This window comes from Enhydra lutris, unplaced genomic scaffold (assembly GCF_002288905.1).
Source record: "Enhydra lutris kenyoni isolate GAN:26980312 unplaced genomic scaffold, ASM228890v2 scaffoldscaffold8, whole genome shotgun sequence".
Taxonomy (NCBI): domain Eukaryota; kingdom Metazoa; phylum Chordata; class Mammalia; order Carnivora; family Mustelidae; genus Enhydra; species Enhydra lutris.
Window position 1 is genome coordinate 17,597,625 of NW_019154092.1, and position 25,041 is coordinate 17,622,665.

The 25,041-nt window shown below is 43.1% G+C and overlaps 1 protein-coding gene across 2 annotated transcripts in view; it reads left to right on the top strand.

Annotated features, from left to right (window-relative positions):
- The window catches only part of LOC111142563 (GATA binding protein 6), a 30,995-nt gene extending 7,800 nt beyond the window's left edge, over window positions 1-23,195 (top strand). For both annotated transcript variants that reach the window (XM_022495833.1, XM_022495834.1), the window contains 4 exons: window positions 3,093-3,218; window positions 4,061-4,148; window positions 4,239-4,342; window positions 21,810-23,195. In XM_022495833.1, the coding sequence (XP_022351541.1) occupies window positions 3,093-3,218; window positions 4,061-4,148; window positions 4,239-4,342; window positions 21,810-21,977 (486 nt within the window). In that variant the 3' untranslated portion in view covers window positions 21,978-23,195. The remainder of the gene's footprint in view (window positions 1-3,092; window positions 3,219-4,060; window positions 4,149-4,238; window positions 4,343-21,809) is intronic.
- Window positions 23,196-25,041: the final 1,846 nt, after the last annotated feature.

Below are 25,041 nucleotides of genomic sequence, written 5' to 3' on the forward strand. Positions count from 1 at the left end.
TTTGGATTTTATTTTTGAAAAACCGTGCTTGTTTATTCCCCGCCCCCCGAATATGACAGTCACAAACGCACACTGGCTTTCTCCACACAGCTTCATTCAGGGTTCCTTTGATGCTGTTCTTACACCTTTGGGTCCCATCTACCTCTTCTCCTGTGAAGTGAGACAGATTTTAGCCCCCAAATTCCCTCCCCTCTTTTGGATTGCCTTTGAGTTTGTTGAAAATTTCCGCTAACGTTTGTTACTTTTGAAATCTAGCTGTTCAGAACACTACATAGAACTTAAAGGGGGGAAAATGCAGTCGTAGGTGCTTCTCAAGTTGGGATTTTCACAGTCCAAACGCATTTTTTTACTGTTTTAAATTAAGGAATTCTGATTCCTTCAGGGATAAATCTTAGAGTTAGGTGTGGTTTTCGGAGAGGGCATTTACCGCTGTAGTGATCAGAGAAAATAAATGAAAGTGTTCACAGGCCCCACTGTAGGGCTAACATTTGCTTAACCAAGCATTCATACTCTTAATACCTTTTAAAGTAAAATATTTTACAGTGAGATGCCAGACATCTTAAGTATCCAAGTAATTTATTTAATTGTTATACTCTAATTAGCAGGAACAAACGCTACACATGTTGTTTGTGTTAAATAGATTAGGGTGATCTTGCATCACAATGGAAGTCTGACACCTTAAAGAGAAGCAATTAGTTTTATGGTTGTTTTGTTTTTAATGCATTTAAAATAAAGTGGCTGAGGCTAATTTAATGTATGTGCCTTAAACTTGTTACAACCTCCCACAGCTTAAAATAGTCTTCAGAGGGCAATCCTGCATTTCGTTTCAGCATCTGCCTTCCTATGGTTTTCATTTCTTAACGCATCATATTAAGAAAAAGTAGTGGCCAGAAAATATCCTGAGAATTTTGTTGTTTTCGTGTCTGAACAGTGAAACTGATTTTTTTTTTTTTTTTTTTTTCTGGAAAGGTACACTGAACTGAGTTCTAGCTGAGTTCAGCAAGGTCACCTTTTCTTGAGATTGAGGGAAAAACTGGTAGAACTCCCAAGTAGCTGATTAGGTTCTAGTTGGATTCTAAATTTGATCTAGTAACATCCATGTTTAGAAGTGCCATTTGTTTTGTGCACTTAACCAGGAAAGAGTTTTGAACATCTCCTAAATCTGTTGGTCTTCCTTCTGTGTGGCAGGTGTCTTGGCCGTGACCAAGGTCAGCCATTGTGCTTTGTAAATGGATTATAAATGATACCAATTGAAGGGCGTGTTCATCAATTAGTTCTTGTGGGCTTCTTATTTATGGTTTTGATGGATCTAGCTTAGTTCTCAGAAAGTTGAACCCAAGTTTGTTTAGCCAGCAGTCCAGAACCAATCACTGTGAATTTGAACTTGTAATACATTGCAAAATAAGAGATTTATGGTGTAACTTGAATTCCTTGTCAGTGATGAATATAACTGAGATCACTTGTTACAAGGAACTTTATAACCCATTCACCTTCATTTCTCATGTTTATGGAGACTGGCTTCACTTATGATTTGCAATTGACAGTCATAAAGTTCTTTGTTACAATGGCAAATTCTGATAACAAGGTTACTTCACGTTGGCTTCAAATTCCACTGGAAACTGTCATAAATGACCTGTTTATAAAATGAACCTCCTTGTCCCTAGTTCGCTGATTCACATTCATGAAGAGAAAGGCGTGCTCTCCTAGGAAATTATTTTATTGTAACAATAAAAGGAAAAAGAAAGCAACAAATCCCGATGCGTAAGGTTTTATATGTTTTTATCATTTTAGCAAAAACAGTCCCACAAATGGTTTGCCTGTCAGGCAAGCATGTTCATTTCAACCAAAAGTCAATCTGTTTTTTCATAGCATTGAGTTTTAAGCTAAGAAGTTTACCAGTGTCTATGATTTGTGTGTAAAGGATAGTGCTACAGTAATACAATAGGATGTGAATTGCAAAATAGGATGTAAATGCAAAATTCAATATTTTTTAAATATGTAAGCGGAGGATTTGATAAATCTGTCCTTAAACCTGTGGCTATTCAGTACACCCTCAATTCCTGTTTTTATTGTACATCTCGAAAACTATTCTTTTCTGAAATTGGTATAGCTAACTTCTGAATTCTGTCAAAAAAAACATTGACTTACGTTTGTCCTTGGATTTTTCCTCACAGCTTTTTTTCTGAAGTCATTACGGTGTTTTTTAGTTGCCTATCTAGGTAATTTTAAAAACAAATTTAGATTTTGGCATTTGGGGTAGGAACTTACACTACTAGCTTAAACTCTCCTTCTTTATAACTCACACATAATTCAGATGAGATAAATTCCCTCTAAGGATGTTACGGGCATAAAGGGAACATGGAAATCAGAATGACAGTGCCTTTTCTGATAATACCATGTAATTCTTCCTATAAGCAAAAGTTGGGACTCTACTAACAGGGAAAGAAAATACATCCCTATCACTGTAAGACAATGCCAGCATTAAAACAGTGCTGTAACATTTGCTTATCCTTTGTATGCTTATCCTTTGTAAAACGAATACAAGAATGCAGGTGGCAGGCAACTGTGATAATTAAGAGATGTATTAGAATACATTTCTTTCTAAAAATTCTGTACATTTTACAAGATCTATTTCTATCTACCTTCTGTCTGCCTGTCTTTTGTAGTTTTGGGTTACTCCTGTGCATATATATACCTGAGAAATAGACCCTGATTATCTCTAGCTTCCATGTGGAGTAGAGACTGCCCAAAGACACTTGGGACACTGGAGTTGAGGGGAGGTTGTGATTGAGTTTCATGACACATCCCAGACCTCTGACAGCAGTGAGCACAGTTAGGTGGCTGATGTTGTGACTCAGTCCCTGTATGAATATTCCTGGAGCAACCCAAACACACTCGTGGGATAGAGCACCTGACGTGATTCAGGAAGGTCATCTAATTAGTTTATATATTTTTCTCAGGGGACCTTCTATTTTTTTTTAAATATAATAAAAGGTCCATGCTTATGACCACAGGGGAAGGATACATTAATGTATGTAGCAGATGCGTAGTCACTTACATCTGTACACTTACTTTTTTGTGCTACTTTTTAGCCTTCTTCCCGGCGGCTTGGACTGTCCTGTGCCAACTGTCACACCACAACCACCACTTTGTGGCGCAGAAATGCCGAGGGCGAACCTGTGTGCAATGCTTGTGGACTCTACATGAAACTCCATGGGGTGCGCCACCTGTTTGCTCCTGTGTATATGTGTCTAGTCTCTCATTTGTACGTGGTGTCCATTAAAAAAAAGTCAAGGAGAGGGAATGAAAGTGAGGAATCTGATGTTCTCTATGTACGTTATTGAATTGAGGATGTTAATTATAATACAATTACCTTATATACCAGTAAGAAACCAGAAAATGCTGCCAATTAAACTGTCACGCACATCCATGGTAAGACACCCCAATTTTAGAAATAATAAAAAGTACTTCCAAATGAAATGAAAAATCTGCATTTTTAGAATCAAACGTAGTAGTGAGTTTTTTTTTAAAACTGTGTACTTAAAGAAAAAGCATAGAACCAACTAGAAATGCACAGTTAACTTTTTAATATGATCAGGTCCGTTTATGCAAAGGAACAATGATATATTCGGTAGTCCTAGTTAGCAACATCTTTTGAAGGATAGCATGAAATACTATAAACACATCAATCTTAAAAAGGAAATTAACCTTGTATGTGTAGGAGGAAGAGAATACACAATCTCCTTGAAATAAAAGTGCGTGCCCAGCGGTTCTACTCTGCAATTGAAGTTGTTAAAAACGATAAACAGTTAAGTTGAAGGAAAACTTTTCCCTGGCAAATCATCTCATTTTTCTCCAAAGGAATCTGCATTTGATAGGGAAAGTATAGTCTGTACATTTTGGGGGATCTGTTGAGCATGTATAAAAATTAGACTGAAATCGATGCCAACTTCTTTTCAATGAGGGCTTTCAGTACTGATGTTGAGTTCTTCGGTTAAAGTTGGATTTTTCTTCAATATAATATTTATTCAACTTAAAGCCTGTATGAAAATTTTTTTAGGTGCCTCGACCTCTTGCTATGAAAAAAGAGGGAATTCAAACCAGGAAAAGAAAACCTAAGAACATAAATAAGTCAAAGGCTTGCTCTGGTAAATAAAACGCTATTTTATTGAAAGGTATTGGCCAACTGTAAGACTAGAACATGTGTATATTGATGAGGTTAATTTTGACTGTTGCAGGTAGTAGCAATAATTCTGTTCCTATGACTCCAACTTCCACCTCTTCAAACTCCGATGACTGCGGCAAAAATACTTCCCCTACAACACAACCGACAGCCTCAGGGGTAAGTGTGAAAGCAGCGCAGAGTCTTTCAAAGCTAGTGGGTTGCTCCGCTGCATATTATCTCAACTTTTATCTTATCTGGTAGTACAATAATCTAAACCAACAGTTCAGTTTCGTTAGCTGATACCTAAGAATCGTTTTCAGAAGAGATTACATTTGAATGTCAACGAAATGACAGACTTAAGTACTTTACAAACCTCTTAATTAAGATCTATATCATTTTTTTTATGGTTAAATTAACCCAAGGAAAAGCAAGAAGTTTTGGTTTGAAGTGCTTGAAGTTGTTTTATTTCCACGTGACTGTCTGAGCCGCTGTATGTATGTATTTCTGATGGAGATCAGAACAGCTATGAACTCTGAGGTTTTAATGTAGGTCTGTGCCCATGGCCTTTATATGGCTTTTGCTTATCACAGCGACTCCCATCTTTTTTTCCCTTCGTTGTTCTCTTCCTTCCCTTGCTATTCATTTATTTATTTATTTAAAACAAAGCTTAGCATTATGTATTCTCTTGCGACATATTTACTGATCATCCTTTACCGGCTGGCCCCTTGTGGGGGCTCTGGCCTTGTAATGCGCCTTCATGATAACCAGGCTTGCTTCAGCCTTTGCCCAAGCTTGGTTTGTGAGGTTTGTAAGTAATTCATGCTCCTAAGGGTAAGGATGCTGGGGGCTTTGTGAGGATCCCAGTTTCTGTAAAGGTGTGATTCCCACCCTAAATTTGTTTTCCAAATTTACCTGGAATGCTCTTGAAGAACAACCAGGCCTTACTTACCCTAGGCCTCCGTGGGACCTGGGATCCCGGCCCGGTCTGGGCCACAGGACTTAGCAGGCCCTGGTGATTTTTTTTTTTTTTTTTTTTTTTTTAGAATTATGCTAGTTTAAGGCAAAACACCAGCATTAAAACCTGTATTTACTTAGTAATTGTTTTTTTGTTTGTTTGGTTGGTTTTTTTTGTTTTTTTACGTGTAGCTTTGTGTAGCTTTGCCCTGTTCGGGGTACTTTGAAATGCTACAGATTCCTGGGCCCCACCCTGGATTTTCTGAGTCAAAGTCTCTGGGGTGGGGCTTGGAGAATTGTGTTTTTGAACCAGCGCCCCAGGTGAAATTGAAACTTGTTGCCCTCGAGGTGTCTTCTGACCTGGGTTTTGGAACCACAGAGCTGGTTTCTTTTTGTCGTATTTTGAACGGCTTAGACAAGCAAAAATGAAACATTAAAAAAAATTAAATTTGATATTTCTGTTGGTCCTCCATCCCAAATTCTTTTCGGCTTTTGCTTTTGCTTTAATGACCCAAGAAGTCCGTTCAGAATTTTCACAAGGCAAAAAAAAGCCTTTGGGTTGTTTTTCAGATAGATGTTAAAGAACCTTTGTAGCCTTTGTAAAGGTAAACTCTCGTGCAAGATGATGTTGGTTTTTGTTTTTGTTCTGTACAGAGGGTTAGGTGTAATTTTAAGAGTCTCAAGTGGTAAATAGAACAGTTACTTACGTGGAAATGGAAAAATAAAGATTATTTATTCCTTATGTTCTAAGTCCTCAGCAGCACTTCTGTAGCAGCTAAATGAGGCAGAACGAGGTCCTGCTTTTTGAAAGCGCTGGGGGATCAGCCATCGAGGTTTTCGGCTTGGGTGTCAGGCTGTTCAGCCCAACTGCGGATGGCTGCAGGCTTCTGGTCACTTGAGTTTGTCAAGGTCAGCTGAAGCTTGGAAAAAGCCAGATTTGAATGATAAATGGCACAGGAATACAGGTATTTGCCCAACAATGGACTTGGGGACGTGTCGTTCCTTTTGCTTTCCTGGTTTTGTGATGTGAAATTTCAAGAAGAGCCCTTTGTGAGGCTGATCTGTCCTCCTCCGAGGGAGGAACAGTGGGAAGTCAGTGACGGGGTCTGGCTGTGGCCTTGCTTGCAGGAGGGACCTTGGGAGCTGTGCCGGCCGTACCCCAGCGGCTTGACTGGGCATCTCCTCTCCCTTGAGAGCCTGCATGCTGGAGACAGCTTGCTGGCCCTCGCCCTTCGGAGGAATGCTCCATTCTTTGCTAGAGGCCAGGCGGCAGAGCAATAAGGATTTTGGAGGTTGGTGGAGTTGGAGAGCAGTTCCATGCACCGTCTTGTGCTGTAAGCCCCCCCAGCACTTCTTAGCCCTGGCAGCCTCTACCAGAGCCAGCCCTGTGAGCCGCTGACTGCGGGGCAGGGTGTGTGTGTGTGTGTGAGAGAGAGAGAGAGAGAGAGAGAGAGCGAGCGCTTGTGTGAGCCCAAGCCACCTCAAAGGTTTCCTGACACCTTTTCCCAGGGCAGGGGTGCAGATTACCTGCCCTCCTCTCCCTACAGGGACCCCACTCCCCCAGGGTTCTCTCACCCATTAGTCCATCACAGATGGCTCCAGCAACCCCTCTTTGACAGGGCTGTCCTGGAGAACAGGCCCACATGACAGAAAGAAACCAGTGTGCTGCCTGCCTTTGGGAACTGTCCCCCTCCATGAATAATGGTCGTAGACCCAGGCGGTCTCCCCAGGTGACTACCGAGGAGTGCCAGTGTGTGTGCCCCATGGTCCCTGAGGACCTTCAGTGCCTTCTCTGGGTGGGTTGGGTCTTGGCGTGTGTCTGCAGGGGACCTTGCTGGGGGAGTTGTCTGTGAGCTGTTGGTGGAAGCATTTTGGAAAAGGTGGCTGTGCTGACAAGATGGGTCATTTTCCTCCCATTTTGGTCACAGTTTCTATAACATTGGAGGCGGCTGGTGTGGTAACTGGATGATTATAGGATTTGGGGAAGTGCTATAGGTGAGAAAAACAGTTCCATGCACATAGCAAGGATGTGCCTGGTACTCAGCACACAGTGCCCTGGTTGGCTCAACCTTTAAGCCTCCTTTGATGATGGGCCCATCCCATTGATCTCCAGTGGCCCCTGTGGCTGACGTGGTGGAAATTTGTAGTTCAGGGTTATTTCACTTGAATAGGGTCATCAGAGCTACAAAACAAAGGCTAATCTGAGGCATACTCCCAGTGGAAGACAGGAAGGGGAGGGCACATGATGTAAGTGACAACTTAATGATCGGAACAGCAAGGAAGTCAAAGATGGTTGCAGTGGTCCAAGGCAGACCTGCTGTTCTTTTAACTACCCCCGCCCCTCCAGAAAGCAGCATAGGAGATGGTCAGTAGTAGCCTTCCCAGCAGGCTCCTTTAAATCCTGATATTCCTGCCCTGCCCTGCATGTGGGGGCACCAGGTTCCCATGGCCGGTTCCTGAGCTACCCTGGCAGGAGCTGAGTGTTCTGGAGGGAGGGTAGTTGTCTGCTGCTGTGAGCAAAGGCTTGACAAGTGTCTCAGGGTCACATAAACATTTTTGCGGTGCTCTGAAGCCTCATGTCTTCCCTTACTTACATACGATAAAGCTACAATGCTTTAGCTTTCTTTCTGTATACTTACTGCTAATTTGTGTTTCAATTTAGACCTCTTGGAAAAAGAAGACATCCTCCTGATGGTCATCAGGTTGCTGACTTGGCTAACTTATGACACAGTTTTGTGCACTCTTTTTTTTTTAATGACTCAGTTTCTCTCTCTCTGTTTTCTGTGTGGTGTGTGTGTTGGAGATGGAGGGAAGGCAGTGTGGTTTTTTTCTCTTGAGATTGGGAAGGCTGACTGCCATGCAGCCTCGTATTAAAATAGCCTCTGTCTTGTTCTTTAAATTCTTGTGTTTGTTAAGAAACGTGTTAAACTTAAATTTTGGTAGACAGTTGATGAGTTTTGTGCCTTTTGAACTTTATAGATACATTTTCCAAGAAAGGTCTTATGCGGTAAAATTTTCTTACACATAGAGGTTTACTGAAAAATAGGTATTCGGTTGACTTAAATAGAGAACATTTTCTTGGCATTTATATTCTCTGGTGTATTAATTGTAAGAATATTTAAATCGTTCCTTGAATTCCATTTATTGACTAAATTACATTTTATAGGTTTTTTTTTTTTTTTTTTTGGTTGTTACTTTGGAGGCAAATAGGGAACATGTTCTGTTTTCGCAATTCCCAAATTACATTTATTTGTTTTCCAAATAAGATTCAATAATCTATAAATACTCTTACCCCTCCTGTGATTTGTAACTAAAAATTAATAAAACTGGAGAATTAACGCTACATATATGTAAAATATATATATTGTGTATGTGTAATAGATATGTATACTAGGTAGATATCATATAAGTTTATATATATGTTTTGTAGCTCAGTCCCCAAATTTTATAAATAAAAGGTATTTCACAATTTCCTTTGTGACGGGAAGAATGAATTTGGGGACGAAATTAGCAGTAAGACATAATGCTTGCGAATAAGAAATCAGTGAACATACTTGCCTGCCTAAAAGTAGTTCCATAAATAATTACTCTAAAAAAATTAAAAGCTCCTTAAGTTTATTATTAAAACTGCAACTATAATATTGAAGTCACCATGAAACATCCAACATCCAACATTGGAATAAATGGAGATGAACTCTGTCAGATTAATCCTTGCTTTATGGTCCTTGCTGGATTTAAAAAGTAACTGAGCCCTGGAAGGCGGTGCTTACAACGGAGTAAAACAAGGTACCTGATCTCAAGATTGTTGCTAATGTGGTGGGTAGGGGTCGGGGAGCATGTCGTAGAGACTGACTGCCTGTCAGATGTGGAAAGTGCCTTAAATGAGGGTCACCTTAGGGTAGGAATGGAAAGGAGGGAGCGGTTAATGCCTACCGCATAGTGGGAAATGGCTGCTCAGAGTGCATTTGAATGAGTGGAATAGGACTTTCAGGGCAAAGGAAACGCTGGGCTGGAGTGCTCCAAAAAGGAGCTTGGGCATCTGCACTACTTTGAGGACATAGTTGTTAGTGTCCGGTGTTGCTGGAGCATCGGGTGTGGAGCCAAAGGCAGGAGCTGAGATGATGGGGTGAAGAAGTGGAAGGTACACCTTTGAAACAGGCAGAAATCAATAAAGGCAGCCTTAAGTGGGGCTCAGAGTGCCTTCATTTCTAAATGTGGACTTTGTCTAATCCCCGATGTCTGTCTGTCTCTGTGCTAGAGTCCCGCAGTTAAAGCATTCTTCAGAGGATTTTGGCAATTGATGTAAACAAATGCTAGCATGTTCCTGCTTGGACCTTTTACAAGCAGGGTTTCCCCTCATAATTAGTAAGGAAAGGACTCCCTCTAGGAGCTGGTGGCACGCACTGGCCTGAGGGCAGACGCTGTAGGCCCCAGGCACTTAGTTCTCTGTACCCATGGCTTCTGAGGGCGAGATGGTGTGGGCTGGCTGCCTGCTGAATGTTCTCCAGAGCGGACGCATACCAGGCATGCGGACGCATACCAGGCATGGTGCGTTGGTGATAGGAAATGTTTCTGTACCTTTGTGGTGCATTGCTGGTAATAGACAGCTTCCACGAACAGAGGCAGATGTCCTCAGCCTGAGACAAAGACCCCACCTCAGATTGGATGCTGGCTGATCTGCCCCTTCGGGGTGGGGGGAGCCTTAACTGCTGATGGGTCATTTTCTCGATACTAAATAGATAGCTTCCTTCCTGCCTCATTTATTCTCTGGGATGCTGTGTGCCTAGATAGACCTGTGTCCCGACTGCTGTCCCTCCTTGGTGATAACGGTATTCAATGACCTGGTCAGAAGAAACACTGCTTCTGGGCTGTGTAGTGCTAAATAAAGCTCAGGCTATAAGGGGTTTGAAAGAGTTAATGTGCACCCCAATATCTGGGTGTCCTCAGAAGGCCTTGTGAAGAAAGGCTAGATACTTTGTAGGTTAATATTTAAAGTTCTTTTTTTATAGATTTTATGTGTTAATATTTGCATCCTATGCTGAAAATTGGAAAATGGCGCTTCCCAGTCACGTAGCTTGCTTCCGTATTAGCAGATTTAGACAACACTGTCCTCGTCTTCAGGTGATCGGATCATGCTGGGATTTAACTATGGCATTCTGGTTGGTCACAAAATAATAATTCTGGTTATTTTTGGTTGTTCCTACAATAGTTAAGTATCTGAAAGGTACATTCATGAAGGACTCACATGGACCGTATGAGCTGTTTTCACTCAGAGAAACTTGACTCTGCAGAGCAGTTCTGAATGAGGCTTTTGGAGGGGGACAGAAAAAATGACTGCCCATCTCTTCAGTATTTTTTTTTACAGGAGCCTTTAGGTTGCAGGAGAGCAGGGCATTTTATTAGTGTTAGCCCTGCATTTTGTCATTTTACTCTTGCTCTTGAGAAGCTCTCTCCCTTGTCCATACTTAATCATTTACATAATACTGGACATAGGAAAGCAGGTTTTAGGAAAGCAGAAACCTTCTCCAAGTACTTCTGTGTGTCAGGTGTTCGGTGTACATTCTCTCTTTTATTCATAATTATCATTTGACCTATGGTGGTCCATTTCCGTTTTGATTTGGGACTCCGGAAAAAGTAACAGGCTCAAGGTTATATACGTACTAAGAGGCAGGATTTGGACCCAGGTCTGGCAGTTGGTGTTAATCACTGGCATACTAGATTTTTTTTTTTTTTACTACTTAATTTAATTAATTTAAGTTCAGTTCATTAACATGTATGTTACTAGTTTTAGTGTGGCATACTCGAGTAAGACGTGATAGGTGATAGTGAAATCTTCAGAGAGAAGACATACTTTCTTAAACAAATCTAATTTTCATTAGTAATTTGAGCATCAAAAAATCATCCTGCAGGTGGGAAACAGGTGGGAAAATTTCACCAGAGAAGTGATTTGCTTGTAACCAAACATAAGGCATATGGTACAGATTTTCATGTATTTCTAAATAAGTTGTCTTACAGTACTAAGACCGTGTTAATGGATAACAGGTAGTGAAACTTACTGTGGTTGATGAGCCTAATGTGATTATTGGAAAGACTCTCTTACAATATCAAATACAAGGTCGTAGTACTAAGATCCTTCTAATGGTGTGATTTCCATCTAATAATCGTGAGTGTCACGTTAGTTGGAATTGTTCGCGATCTTCAATTTGCATTCAGTTTGTTTTTATGAAATCATTGAAAAAGCATTTAGTAGGCAAGTGTCCATTTCCCCGCAGAATTTATGGTCCGCGATACTCTATTCTAAATGAATAAAAGGAGTTAAAAAGTCATTAATCTCCCACCAGAGTCTGAGAGAGTGCTGCAGTTAGGTTTTATTATTGCCTCATTTATAAGCCAGGATCCAGAGTGACTCCATAAGGTCACAGAACCAGCTGGTGTTGAAGCCGGGGCTGGAACCGATGTCTCCTGCCTCCCCGTCCCGGGGCCGTTACCACTCCCAGGGAGTTGACCAATCATCACAGTTATTAATATCCCACTTGCCACTCGCTACAAGCCATGAACGTAAATATTTTGTTGGCATTTTATCTTCACCCTCCCTACGTGCCAGGCTCCCTTTCTTCTTTCAGTTCCTTCTAATAACTCACGTTCCTGTCTGACCACATTGGCCTTTGCTGAGAAAGTCACACGCCAACCTGGCAGGGAACATGGAAGCATGTGGAGTTCACATACTTTCATTTTGATCTCAAGGCCTTTTCTGGACTTCCCCCTTTTTGTCTTGTCTGCTTGGCGCCTATGTGTATGTGCATGCCTGTGTGTTATGGGGAGGAGAGTGAGGAGGAAGAGTTCGAGATGCATTTAATATCCAGTCCTTTTATATATTAGGAGTCCGCCCAACTGTATCGTCCTTTAAATAGTTTCTAATACATTTATTATCCACGCAATTTATCACAGGACTGTGGTTTATTTAATAAGTGACTCATTATCACGGTCTGAAAGCCCGAATGCTAGGTGAGGAAGAAGTGTGGGCAGGCTGTCCTGCACCTTCTCATGGCCTCAGGTTAGTTAGAAGGCATCATCTTAGAACACACACTTCTCTGCAGATTACAGATTTCCTTGTTTTTTTTTCCCCCGCCCTGCCTCTATAAGAATATACAAATTGTCACAAAACATGAAATAATGTTACGGGAAAACGTGGCCAAATTGAAGAAATCCTGGCTTCGAATGCTCTGAAATGTTCTGCTAAATGAATCTTTGAAGAAAATGAATTCCTTTACTGGAACGAAAGTAATTTATTATGCCTTTCATGGGTGTCTGCCAAAAGAGTTACTAGCAATATGAAGATCTAATGGATATGAATTAAATACAGTCTGCTAGCTTTGTTCCTGTTGAGATCTACCTGTTAATTTTTTCTGAAATTTTAATAATTTTAAAAAAGCATCTCCAAAGACAGGTGTTGGTATATGCGATAATTATAATTCAGCTCGGGTTGCACCAGAGCCAGCACTCGGACATTGTGGGACTGAGCACACACAGATGATTCTGTTGACCTCAGATTTTAAGAAACACTTGAAAAATAAATGACAGGTATTGATCTCTGTGTCCTGTTGGAGTCTTGTGAGTCAATAGTCCCAAGTCAGTATCTGAGGATGTTTAAATTTGCTTGCTATGCTGCTCTCTTTATTGTGAACATGGCCTGGTTTCACTGGAGCTGGGGCACACACCTGGGAATCCTATTTTATCTTCCTAAGGACACACACTTTTAATTTAAAGCTCTGATTAAGCTTATTTGCTGGATTCTTGGTGAAGCCTCCGTAGGGTCTGAAGTTTATTCTGGGGGTTCACAGATTAGCAGCTGGAAGGAAACAAATTCCGGCATCCAGGCGCTAGCTCCAGCTGTACGGGTGACTATAGTAAGCTGCCAAGGTTTTGTAAAGCCTCTGTTTTCCTCCTCCTCAAGGGAAAAGTAATTCCTACCATCTGGTCCTCAAGAGCATTGTGTAGCGTAAGTGGGAGATGCCCACAGACCTCTTTGAAGCCCAGGAAGACCAGCACTTACTTACTTACTTACTTATTTGCTTATAAAAGATTTTATTTATTTATTTGACAGACCGAAATCACAAGCGGGCAGAGGCAGGCAGAGAGGAGGAAGCAGGCTCCCTGCTGAGCAGAGAGCCCGATAAGGGGCTCGATCCCAAGACCCTGGGATCATGACCTGAGCCGAAGGCAGAGGCCTTAACCCACTGAGCCACCCAGGTGCCCCGAGCAGCACTATTTAAACATAATTTGGAGTTCATGGCATTGTTTTTTTTTTTTCCACCCCAAGACATGAGAAATAACTCCTTACGTTTCTAACGGGGGAAATTAAGAGGTGTAGACTCACGGTATTAACAAAGTAAGCATGGGTGTTTTGTTTTGTTTTGTTTTGTTTTTTAAGATTTTATTTGAGGGGCGCCTGGGTGGCTCAGTGGGTTAAAAAACCTCTGCCTTTGGCTCAGGTCATGATACCAGGGTCCTGGGATCGAGCCCTGCATGGGGCTCTCTGCTCAGCGGGAAGCCTGCTTCTCCCTCCCTCCCTCTCTGCCTGCTTCTCTGCCTACTTGTGATCTCTGTTAAATAAATAAAAATCTCAAAAAAAGATTTTATTCATTTGAGAGAGCCTGCAGGAGTGTGTGTTGAGGGGATGGGGAGGGGCAGAGGGAGAAGCAGACTCCCCATTGAGGTGGGAGACTGACATGGGGCTCAATCCCAGGACCCCAACATCATGAGATCGCAACCTTAGCTGAAAAGGCTTAACCAACTGAGCCACCCAGGCGTCCCTAAAGTAACCATGTGTTAAATACTTTTGTTTTTCTGATAGCCACAGTTTTTCATTCCTTGTGACACTTAATACTTTCCCTTCATAATGCTGTGTTGCAAATGCTGCCTGCTTCTCCCACCATGGTCTGCTTTCTCCGATTAAAGTGGTGAGATTAAGATACTCATCCAATTTGAGAAGCCAGTTCTGTTAAAAAAGATCATAATTCACCAGGTTTAAATCTTTCCTCAGGATCCTTTACGACTTTGACTAGAATAGAGTCATCCGTTTTGATTCATTTTAGAAGATAAACTTTTCCTTTAGAATGCCAGTGACTTCCAAGTCATGGGACAAACTCCCCCCCCACCATTTACGTTTGTAATCAGCTTTAAAAAAAAAAGATTTTATTATTTATTAGCGAACAGAGAGAGAGAGAGAGCAGGAGCAAGGCGGAAGGAGCAGAGGGAAAGGGAGAAGCAAGTTCCTTCGTCACTGAGCCAGGAGCCCAGCGCAGGGCTCCATTCCCAGGACCGTGAGAACCATGACCTAAACCAAAGATAAGACATTGAACCGACTGAGCTACCCAGGCGCCCCTGTAATCAGCATTTTACTATTAGTCCAAGGTCATTTCAACTTTGGGCTATGCCTGCCTTCACCGTTACAAACTTGCTATTTGAATGTGTACCGGTATATAAAAGAGTCTCCTTTTCCCAGGGTAGGTAGTGTGCATAGAATTGCTCTTCCCTCCTTAAAAAGGGCATCATCCTGGGGTATGGATGGAAACTGGCCTACTGAGGCCCAGAAGCTCTCCATTGAAGAATTTGCTTGTTAAATCACACAAAAAAATAACTAAAATATTCTGCTAAAAACTGAATTAGGTCAGTGGCTGCAGGCACAATAACTCTCTTTGGGAGAGAAGGTGCTTAATGTTTTTTTGAGTTATTTGAGTTGTTAATGGGAGACATAAAGGGTTTTGTTGTGACTGACAATTTTTAGGATTTTTAAGGGTCCTGATGGAGATGGAACCCTAGTGTGTGTATCTTCTTGTGCCACTTCACCTAAACTCTAATTGATGAGCCGCTTCTGTGTCTCCCTCCAAACTGAAATAAGTACAGTTTTTAGAGTTAAAGTTCACTTACCTGAAAGTGTTTCTCCTTCGTTGGAATTTGCACATGGTTATTTTTTTATTTTTTATTTTTATTTATTTATTTATTTATTTTGAGGCAGGCTGCTGTAAAGCACTGTGAGAGTCTAACCTAGAGGTTAACAAAAGCAGAGAAGAGAGCGTTGGCAGTGAGGGATGGCTGGTTTTCCCTCACACAAGAAAAAGCTGTAACCACAAGCTTACTTAGATGTGTAGGAAGGACAGATCAGAGGTCATGGAAACCGACAGTCTGAGTTCTAGCTAAGGAGGCAGTGTGATGATCATCAAAAGTCTCAGCTCTGGGAATGATCAGACACTCACCTCAGCCTGCCTGGGGCTCTGTGTTTTTGTTTCTTCTGCTCAGGACTCGGTTAAGAGAGATCGTAACACAGAGGACCGAACACATTCCAGTAGACTCTCTCTGGTTTCCTTCCTTTCCGAGATGAAATTGATGTTTGTAATTCACAAGCTAGAGAAGCCGTGTTCTGGAATGGCTGTGTCCTGTAAGGTTTCCGTTGTTCTGATGAGTCGCTTCTCCAGAGCTGCTTTAGGAGCTCTCTCTGGGCCTGCCTATAAGGGAAATGTGCAGTAGTGGAAAAGATAAGAGAATGGACAGGGTTGGTGAGAGCCCCCTGTGAGTCAGACACTGCTGGGCACTGACTTCAGGAGTTCATCATACGAGAAATCCTTGACTCTTCAGGGGATGCCCAGGGGGCTCAGTCGGTTAAGCATCTGCCTTCGGCTGTCATGATCCCAGGGTCCTGGGATTGAGCCCCATGCTGGGCTTCCTGCTCAATGGAGAGGCTGCTTCACTCTCTGCCTCTGCCTGCCTCTCTGCCTCCTTGTGCACTCATTCTCAAGTAAACAAACTATAAAAATAAATAAATAAAACCTTGACTTTCCCAGATCATACCCAAAAGTTGTCCACACAGGGAAAAAAAAACCCGTGTGATCTAAAGATGAGCTGTGCCTACTTCACAGGCTAGTGGACATTTTCCATGTGGCTGCCTGGCAGAAGCCTGGGTTGTTAGTCCCTGAAATCATTTATTCCTTGAAGAGGGAGATGGCCAGCCCAGCCACTCAGCCGGGTCTCCTACCTAACCTGGCCTGAGTTCACTGTTAAGGTCTGGCCAAGTCTGGAGCTGATAACGCATTCTTTCAACAGGAAGTGCCTCCATTTTCAGTTGTCTGTGGGAGGGTGGAGGGCAGATAAGCCGAGAATGGAAACACAGAACAGATTTCTGCCCCACCCTCATAATGCACTTTGATCAGAAAGCCAGGACCTCCGCCTGCGTGAGCTGCCCACCCAGAGGAGGAAGGATGGTTTAGCTGTGGGCATTGTGGAAACGCTCATCCTCAGAGCTCCTGCAGGAACGCTGCGGATTAAGTGGGTTTCAGTTAGTGAAGTGTCGGCTTTTTTCTATGTTCAGATAACTGCCATCTGAACTAGGGTTCTTTCAAGGGTCTAACTAGATGTGGGAAAACATACTCACCAATCAGAATTTACGCTTAAAATTTTCTGGTGTGTTCCGGGTCCAGGGTTCTAAGTTTTCTCTTCATTTTTCCTCCCAAGTTGTATTGATTCTGGATCAGGTAGCTCTGGAACCTCATCAAAGAGGGAAAGACACTTCAGACAAACAATTAGGACAAGCCAGGTTTCATAAGGAGAGTTGTGCTGATTCTGGATTTTTCACACAGAATACTGGTCTCAAGAGCTCAGATTCCCCCATTGTAGTGTGTTCAGCGTTTCAGCGTACCTGGAACCACGTTGCACCCATCAGCCAGGGTCCAGCCGGTGGCAAGTGGCATGGATGGAGATGCATTCAGGGGGTGCATGGGGGCCCCTTCTGGTCCCACTTAGTGCCCCCACTCAGATTCCTCCCTATTTTTTCATGCTACTTTATGACTCTTTCCAGTCTGGCTCATCCCTCAAGTGCTTGTATTTCTGGTGCTAATGTTTTCAAAATCCTTCCCCAAAGTTAGACGCCTTGTGCCATTCAGTTAAAATATTCAAAGGAAGGTACTGATGGCTAATAGATGGTCTTCTGTCTACACATGCTACTGGGTTTCCTTGAAATACTTTTCATATGTGCATAAATCGTAATGATGACAGAATTTATATCCTGCTGTTTTTCAGTTAACACTGCATTACAGGATTTTTTCCGCTTCGCTCTGTGATCTTACTATTTTTGATAGTTGCATAATAATTCATTGAGCGGATGTACCTTGCTTTTCCAAACCATCCCTTATTATTAGGCATTAGATTATTTCCATGGTTTCCACTATTACAAGTTAACCTGCAATGGATGTCTTCCCTTGTGGAGCCTTTCCCTTCCTTTGAATTCTCTCTTACACATTACCAGAAGTGAAATTACAGAGCTAAGTGGGGTATAAGGTTCTTGGTAGCTTTGCTAACTGCCTTCCAAGGCATATACCAGAATATAGCCCTACTGGTCATGGATGAGGGGACTGGGGTTATCAACAGTCTCATTTCATCACTATGATCTCATTATGTATCATTATATAAACATTTTTAATTAAGGTATGATTGATACACAAAAGCTGTATGTTGCAGTATTTCATGTTTAAATAGTTACAAATAAGGTTCTCCAGTGTTGGCACAAGCACTTATTCCATTTTGTCCTGAGAAAGTCAGGTGTTGCTTTTGATTTCAGATGAGCTGATAGGGGTCACTCATGTAATTTGGGGTTTGCCTGTCCTTTGATGCAGGAGTCCTGGTCTGCCATATAGCTTAACATTTTTTGACTGAACAACGAAGACAATAGGTACTTGAGTTGGTAGCTTTTGGAATTAATGCTCAAGTGTTAAGAATAATGTTCAAGATACTAGGATTCTTTAATGTAGTTTATTTGAAGAAGGCCCATGAGCCTTTTGAAAGGCTAAGGGGGCAACTTTTTTTTTTCTCCCCTGAAGAGTTGTCAGTAACAATTAGAAGAAAGTCATTGCTGAAGTAGATGGTTTTCACTTAGCTCTGAATGAATTCCCCTTCTGCTCCTGCTAAGTGATGGTGGTAACTCACCTGGTGAAGGGCAGACTTGGGGAGATTAAATTAGGTCTATGCTCCTTAGCAAGAATAATAAAATACTAACAGTATTGTATACTTGTGTCATCCTTCTGTTGTCAGATAAACTGTTGGCAATGCTTTATGTATGTTAATGAATTTAATTCTTGCAATAACCTTAGGACATAGGTGCCTCTTCATTTTCTAGGGGTGCCTGGATGGCTCAGTTGATTAAGTGTCCGTCTGGCTCTTGATTTCGGCTCAGGTCATGATGTCCGGGTACTGGGATCAAGCCCCACATTGGTCTCTGTGCTCAGCGCAGAGTCAGCTTGTCCTTCTCCCTCTGCTGCTCCCCCTGCTTATTCTCTCTTTTTCCGTAAAATAAAATACTTTAAAAAAATTTCCGTTTTCTAGGTAAGAAGCTGAGGCATAGAGAGTTCTAAGTCTGGCCTTCTGGTTTACCTCCCATATTGTCTCCTTGCCTCCTTTGCCTATCCTCCTGATTCAGAAGGCCTCTGGTGTGTCCTACGTGCACTGTAAGGCATCACCACGCTGATCTTTTAGAAGCACTGAATCCTCACAGCCCTGCCTGATGGGTGATGTGAAGGCAAGTTCACCCAGGGAGGAGGCTTGGAGAAGCGGTGACCTTACTCAGTAGATGGCCGAACCAGGGCTGCATGCGGTCCGTCCCCAGGAATCCTGCCCCTCTGATTCCTTTTTTGACCTATTGCCCCACCTCCATATCTTAGCCACTCATTTGTCATTCATGATAGGTAGTTGATGATTGTTACTATCCAGTGTGTATGTGGCCGGGGAGCTTGTCCAGGGATTGACTGTCTCTTTGGGGCTCATGGTGTCCCAGTGCCTGGCTCTCAGAAGCACCTTGCTAATGTTTCCTGTTGCTGCCTGACCTCTCTGCCATCTCCGCATGTCTGGCGAGGCGAGGTAGCCTGCTTCCTGGGCCAGTCCAGGTTCCCTTTTTGTTTCAGAAAATAAACTTGGCTGTCAGATTTAGTGCTTTTTCTGGGATTAGGTAGATCAGTATGAGGTTGGATGGATGTGACGAATCATTTATAATTGCACTCTTTTTATTATCTAGTAGCTCCCTTCTCAAATAAGTCCTTTCATAGTAGAATGTCACTCTTTTGTTTATTATTTCTTCAGGGGGTGAATCTGGGTCCATGTTGGGTTTGCTCACAGTGGAGTTTCCAAAGCCCTCAGTTTAAGTCTCATGTTAAAAAGAAGTTGGAGTGTGGTGGTACTGTTGTGGCTGGATTTTTACAAACCCTTATTTTCGCCAGGAAAGGGAAGGATTGGTTGGTTACCTGTGAGGGGTGGGATGGGGAAGTTGGGATGGGCAGTTAGGAATTCCCATGGCCAGATCTCCTAGAGCCCTCCTTCCCAGCCTCATGGAGTTATCGTGAGGATGAGAGAAAACGAGGTGTTTAGTTCTTTGAAGAGCAGAACCACATTGACTTCCAGGCCCTGAGTGGAGCCAAAGGGGCTCAGAGAACCTTCTGTTCAGTGCAGCCCGTGTCTGGTGCCTCAAACGTTTGTCTGAAGTAGATGTCACATCAGCTCAGCCAGACAAAGGGATGTTTTTGATTCTGCCTATGTCAAAAAGCAAATACTCAGTAATTTATGGGATAAAGCCCTGAAAGCTAGGAAGAAATAACAGACTTCTGAGTTTTTTAGGAGGAAAAGCTCTCATTGAAGTATGGAATCATGGCTAGATTTTTTTTTTTAATCTTCAGCTTTCACTTATTTTAAAAGAAATGAGAGGGAACACAAGCAGGGGGAGAGGCAGGCAGAGGGAGAAGCAGGCTCCCACTGAGCAGGGTACCCGATGCAGGACACTGCCCAGGACCCTGGGATCACTATCTGAGGCAAAGGCCGAAGCTTTAACTGACTGAGCCACCCACCCAGGCATCTTTGTTTAAGATTTTATTTATTTGACAGGGATCACAAGTGGGCAGAGAGACCAGCAGAGAGAGGGGTTGGGAAGCAGGCACCCTGCTGAGCAGAAAGCCTGATGCGGGGCTCCATCCCAGGACCCTGAGATCATGACCTGAGCAGAAGGTAGAGGCTTAACCCACTGAGCCACCCAGGTGCTCCTATTTTTAAATTTTTTAATAAACTTTATTTTGGAGTGATCTTAGGATTATAGAGAAGTTGCAAAGGTGATGCAGAGGGCTCCTGTACCCCTCACTCAGTTTCCCTAGGTGCTAGCTTCTCAGGTTTCAGGATGCTTTTGTCTAAATCATGGAAGGGACATTGGTCTGTTGACAGACTGAAGATGCTGTACCCCCCAACCCCCCGCCCCCTAGGGGCGTCCGTCTCAGACTTGACCTAGCAAGGCTCCTCCTCTTCATGCCGTGCAGGTCTTCTGAGCCTGCTCTGGACTGCAATTCTCTGTGAGCTCATTTAGTCTGTCTGACTTACAGCGAGGTTCTGGGCTTTCAGGACGAAAGGAGAGGGCCAAGCAGACACCTTGCTGAGCAGGGAGCCTGATGCAGGACTGGATCCCAGGACCCCACCTGGTGCCCCTAGATCCTTAACTTCTTAACCAGGCACAGCATGCATATAAATGCTGAGGGAAACATCATGTGTTTCCTGCACCTGGCTGTCAGCACTGCGTGTCGCTGGAGGGAACCGTGGAATGTTCTGCAGGTGGGTGTTGTGGCTGATGCATGTGTACGGGCTGAGTTCTTACACTGGAGGTGGTGTGTGTGCCTGAGCTCAGATTGGTAAGGATGCTCCAGGGAGACATGTTGTTGTTGTTGACATACTGGAGCTTTTTCAACCTCCAGGGGCGCTGTGTGTGGACGGGGCACTGTCTTTCTGGGTGTTGTTCATGACACTGACCCTGTCCTCAGAGCCACATGGACCTGCCTGGGTGTCATGCTAGTCATGGCTAGATATTTTTTTTTTTCTTTTTAAGTCAAAGGCAACTTTTCTCAACTTGTAGTCTAAACATGATTTTAGTTCTTTTGGTTTGATTCTACTGAGTTACATCATGTTTTCTATTTGACTTTTCTCATTTGGATGGAGGGAAGGAATGAAACAAGAGAACAGTGACCTTTAGCTTCAACAAATCATGGCCACAATCATGACAGGTACTGGGTGTTAGTATTTTCTTTATATTGTGCTCTGCTTTCAAAACGGCCCGTTCTCCTTGCAAGAATTAAAGATAAATGCGGTAGATACTAAAACCTGTGTACGCACGAGTTAATTTTCCATGAAGTTGGTGCTCAAAAATTTCATTTATTAGGCCTTGCTGAGGTACATAGCTTTTCTATCTTAGACTTTCCAGCATAAGCACTAAGCGGTGGCTCTGCTGCGTGTGTGTGTGGTGGTGGGGGGTGCAGTGTACTCTGTTTTCTCTGTAAATGCGTAGATTGTGTGGGCATCATGGAGACTGTTCCCCCAGGTGATGTGGTTTGTCTCACTCTCAGAGTTCAGAGTTCGGTGCTTTCTTACAAATAGGCCTCCCGCCTGTGTCCAGCCATGCATTTTGCTGGGTGATTGCTGCCATGAGCTCCAAAGTTCACAGGAAAGTGTTTTAGGAGTTTACACGGCCAGGCTGAGGCCAACGGCACTATGTTCCGGCTGGCCCCACTGCCCATTTCCTTTGTCCCCAGGTTTTTCCTTGCAGGAGAGTGCCGCCTGACAGACTTAACGGATAACTGACTCTCCCCTTCTCTTTTCACTCTCTGTTCCTCTCTTCCGCCAGGCGGGCGCCTCGGTGATGTCTGGCACAGGAGAGAGCACTAATCCCGAGAACAGCGAGCTCAAGTACTCAGGTCAAGATGGGTTGTACATAGGCGTCAGCCTGGCCTCGCCGGCCGAAGTCACATCTTCGGTGAGACAGGATTCCTGGTGTGCCCTCGCCCTGGCCTGAGCCCACTGCCCAGGAGCAGGAGGCCGCATGGCCTGTGGGCATTGGGTCAAGCCGGCCACACCAGGGGGAGCATGCTGATGGAACATTCCTCTGATGTGTGATTTCCGTGCCTTTACTTTGAAAGAGATGTATTTTCCTTTCCCTCGAGGCCTGCTCTGCCTTACCACCCTACCCCCGTCTCTGAAGAGCCCGAGAAAAGACGGAGAGCTTCCAGGGAAGGGCTGGTGCAGCCCACAGCCTGTTGCCTCCTCCCTGCCCACGGCCCCTTCCAGCCAGCCTGCCTCTGGGCCTGCCAGGGGCACCTCATGTCTGCCGCGCCACTTCCTGAAACTGGGACTAGGACTGGGGCCTTGCCTGCGAAGGAATATTGAGAGAAAAATTTTTTTTTGAAAAGGTTTTATGTGTATTGCCCCAAATCACGTGCTTCTTCTGATTGGTTTTGGTTGTTCAGAATTTCTTCGTACCTTTTCCACACCTGAATTTCACCTGCTTTCATGGAGAAGACCATTTGAGGCCATTTGGTACACACACCTCTGGAGGCTGAGTCAGAACCATGACTCAGTTCGCAAGACTGCGTTATGACTAATGTACACTGTGACTGACGTTCTCTCAAAGTGCATATTGTGTGACTGATCTGCAGTCAGTCGGGATTTGTAAACAGGGTAGCAAACAAGATATTTTTCTTCCATGTAAACAATAATTTTTTAAAAAGTGCAATTTGCGTTGCAGCAATCAGTGTTAAATCATTTGCATAAGATTTAACAACATTTTTTTATAATGAATGTAAACATTTTAACTTAATGGTACTTAAATAATTTAAAAGAAAAAAATGTTAACGTAGACATTCTTAGCCTTCTTCTACAACTGCATCCCATTTCTATATTTCCATTTGTGAAAGAAAAAATATTTCAAGAACAAATCTTCTCTCAGGAAAATTGCCTTTAACCATCTGTTAAGAATTTTTATACAAGAACACCAGGATCCCCTCTTCATTCTTACTGTGGAATACGTGCTGGAAAAATTGCAACAAAACTTGACTACCTAACAGATAACATTTGTAAATATTCTAGGCATCTGTACACACTACGATGAAGTCTATAGCGTGACTGACCCACAGGCAGGTTGGTTTACATTAATTTTTTAAAAAAAAATGGGATGGCGTATGGAAACATTTCTCCAAAGTTTCAAAAATAAAAAGGGTATTGTTTTGTCTTCTGTACAGTGAGTTCCTTCCCTTTTAGTTTCATTTGGATATTGTATGTGGCTAGAGATACATAAAACAAGTGCACATGGTGTTTGCAAATTGCCTTTTCAACTTCCAATGAATTGTCCTTTTGGAGCTGCTTTCTTCCTTGGTTTATTTGAAGTTGGCACATGGAGTTAGCACCTTCAGTTAGCATTGGGGATGACTTTTACAAGTGAAAAGGACCCATGTCCATGACAGTATCTGAGATTATAAGCATTGTTTGTAGGGACTCATCCTTGAAAACATTTACAGAGTCCAGAGTCTTTCTCTCTGAAGGAAAGACACTCTTAGACCCAGAAACAATTGTTTTCCCTTCTAGTTCTCCTCTTGCCACCAAAGTCTCCCAGCTCATCTGAGGTTGAAGTCCTTAACACTCTCCAGAAGGTAGGAGGTGATCTGGACAGTCTCTGGATTTCAGAAAACCAGGAGACTGTTTCACAACAGAAAACCAGGATTCTGGCATTTTATTTTGGCTCCTGAAATGTGGGACATGTTTTATTTCTTTCTTGTGCACTGACAGTCATTCTATGTTGAGTCTTCCAAGGGGGTGTAATCTTGCTTTGTGGTGGGTAGTAATGCAAGTGAGACTCCGAACTGAGGGGTATATGTGTCCAGGGAAGCCACAGAGTCCCACGTGCACCCTGATACCTCTAGAGTGGGCTAGAAGAATGATCTGGTAGAGTCAGACTGCCAGGCTTCAGGTAGGTCCTTCCTCTGCCTGCACTGGCTCTCTGACCTTGGGTGAGTTACCCCATTCTCCTTTTCCTCCTTGTTAAAATCAGTCCAGTTAGCATATTAACTCTCAGGATTAAATGAGATAACCCGTGTGAATTGCCCAGAGCAGTGTGGGCACAGAGTAAGCATTAAGTGCTGACTTGGAGGGAGGGTGGCAAGTGCTTTAACCACATGGGGGTTTGGAATACCTTACTCCCCGTGGGGTATTCAGAAGTTTATGGTCTGTGAGGGTATGGTGTCCCTTGACTCAGCTTGCACTTTCTGAACAAGTGTGGGGTGAGTGAAATGAGGGATTTCCTCAGCCCAGGGGCGTGGCAGAGTTGGAGGGATGGAGGGAGGAGGCATAGGAGAGACAGTCTGCTGAGTTTGGCTGACTATTTAAAAGAATAGGGTTAGTCTGAGCAGAAGAAAATTGTTACTCGACTATTTTCTTCCTCTTCTTTCTCTTCTGATTCTCATTACTTTGAGTGCTTCAGGTGGGTTGGGAGTTCGTTAAAGAGTTAATAAGTTGAGAGTAAGAGTTGAGTTAAATGAGTTAATAAGAGTTAAGAGTTGGTTGGAAAATGAATTATTCGTTTTGGGGCTTTCAAATAATCTTTTTTCCTGTGGATGTCTTAGAGGTTGCTGCTTCCAAACCCAGCACACCATTGGGTTGCTAAAGCTCGCTTTTTTTTTTTTTTTAAAAGAACACAAAAGGGAAGGAATTCAAGCTTTTCATAAAGTACAGGCAGCAAGAATGAGGGGAGTGGGGCTGCCTGTATGTGTATGTATGTAGCCTGTCCTAACACCATGAACTCTCCTAAAGTAGGCCTTTAAACAATAACTTTCTCACCTGTGATTGTATAAAGAACTTGGATAATTTGTTTCAAATATGTGATGTCAGCACTACTCCGGTAGAGTGTGACCTACAAAAAACAAGTCCTGTCTCTAAAGGGAGTGCATTTAAATAGATGGTGCATCTCAGCCTCAGGACCCATTACCACGGGTTGCAGAATTACTGTCGCCTGTCAGTTTCAGGCCACCTTACATAACTGAAGGATCTGTCTGGGGTCTCTCTCTGGGGTCACTGTGGTGTTTCCCGGT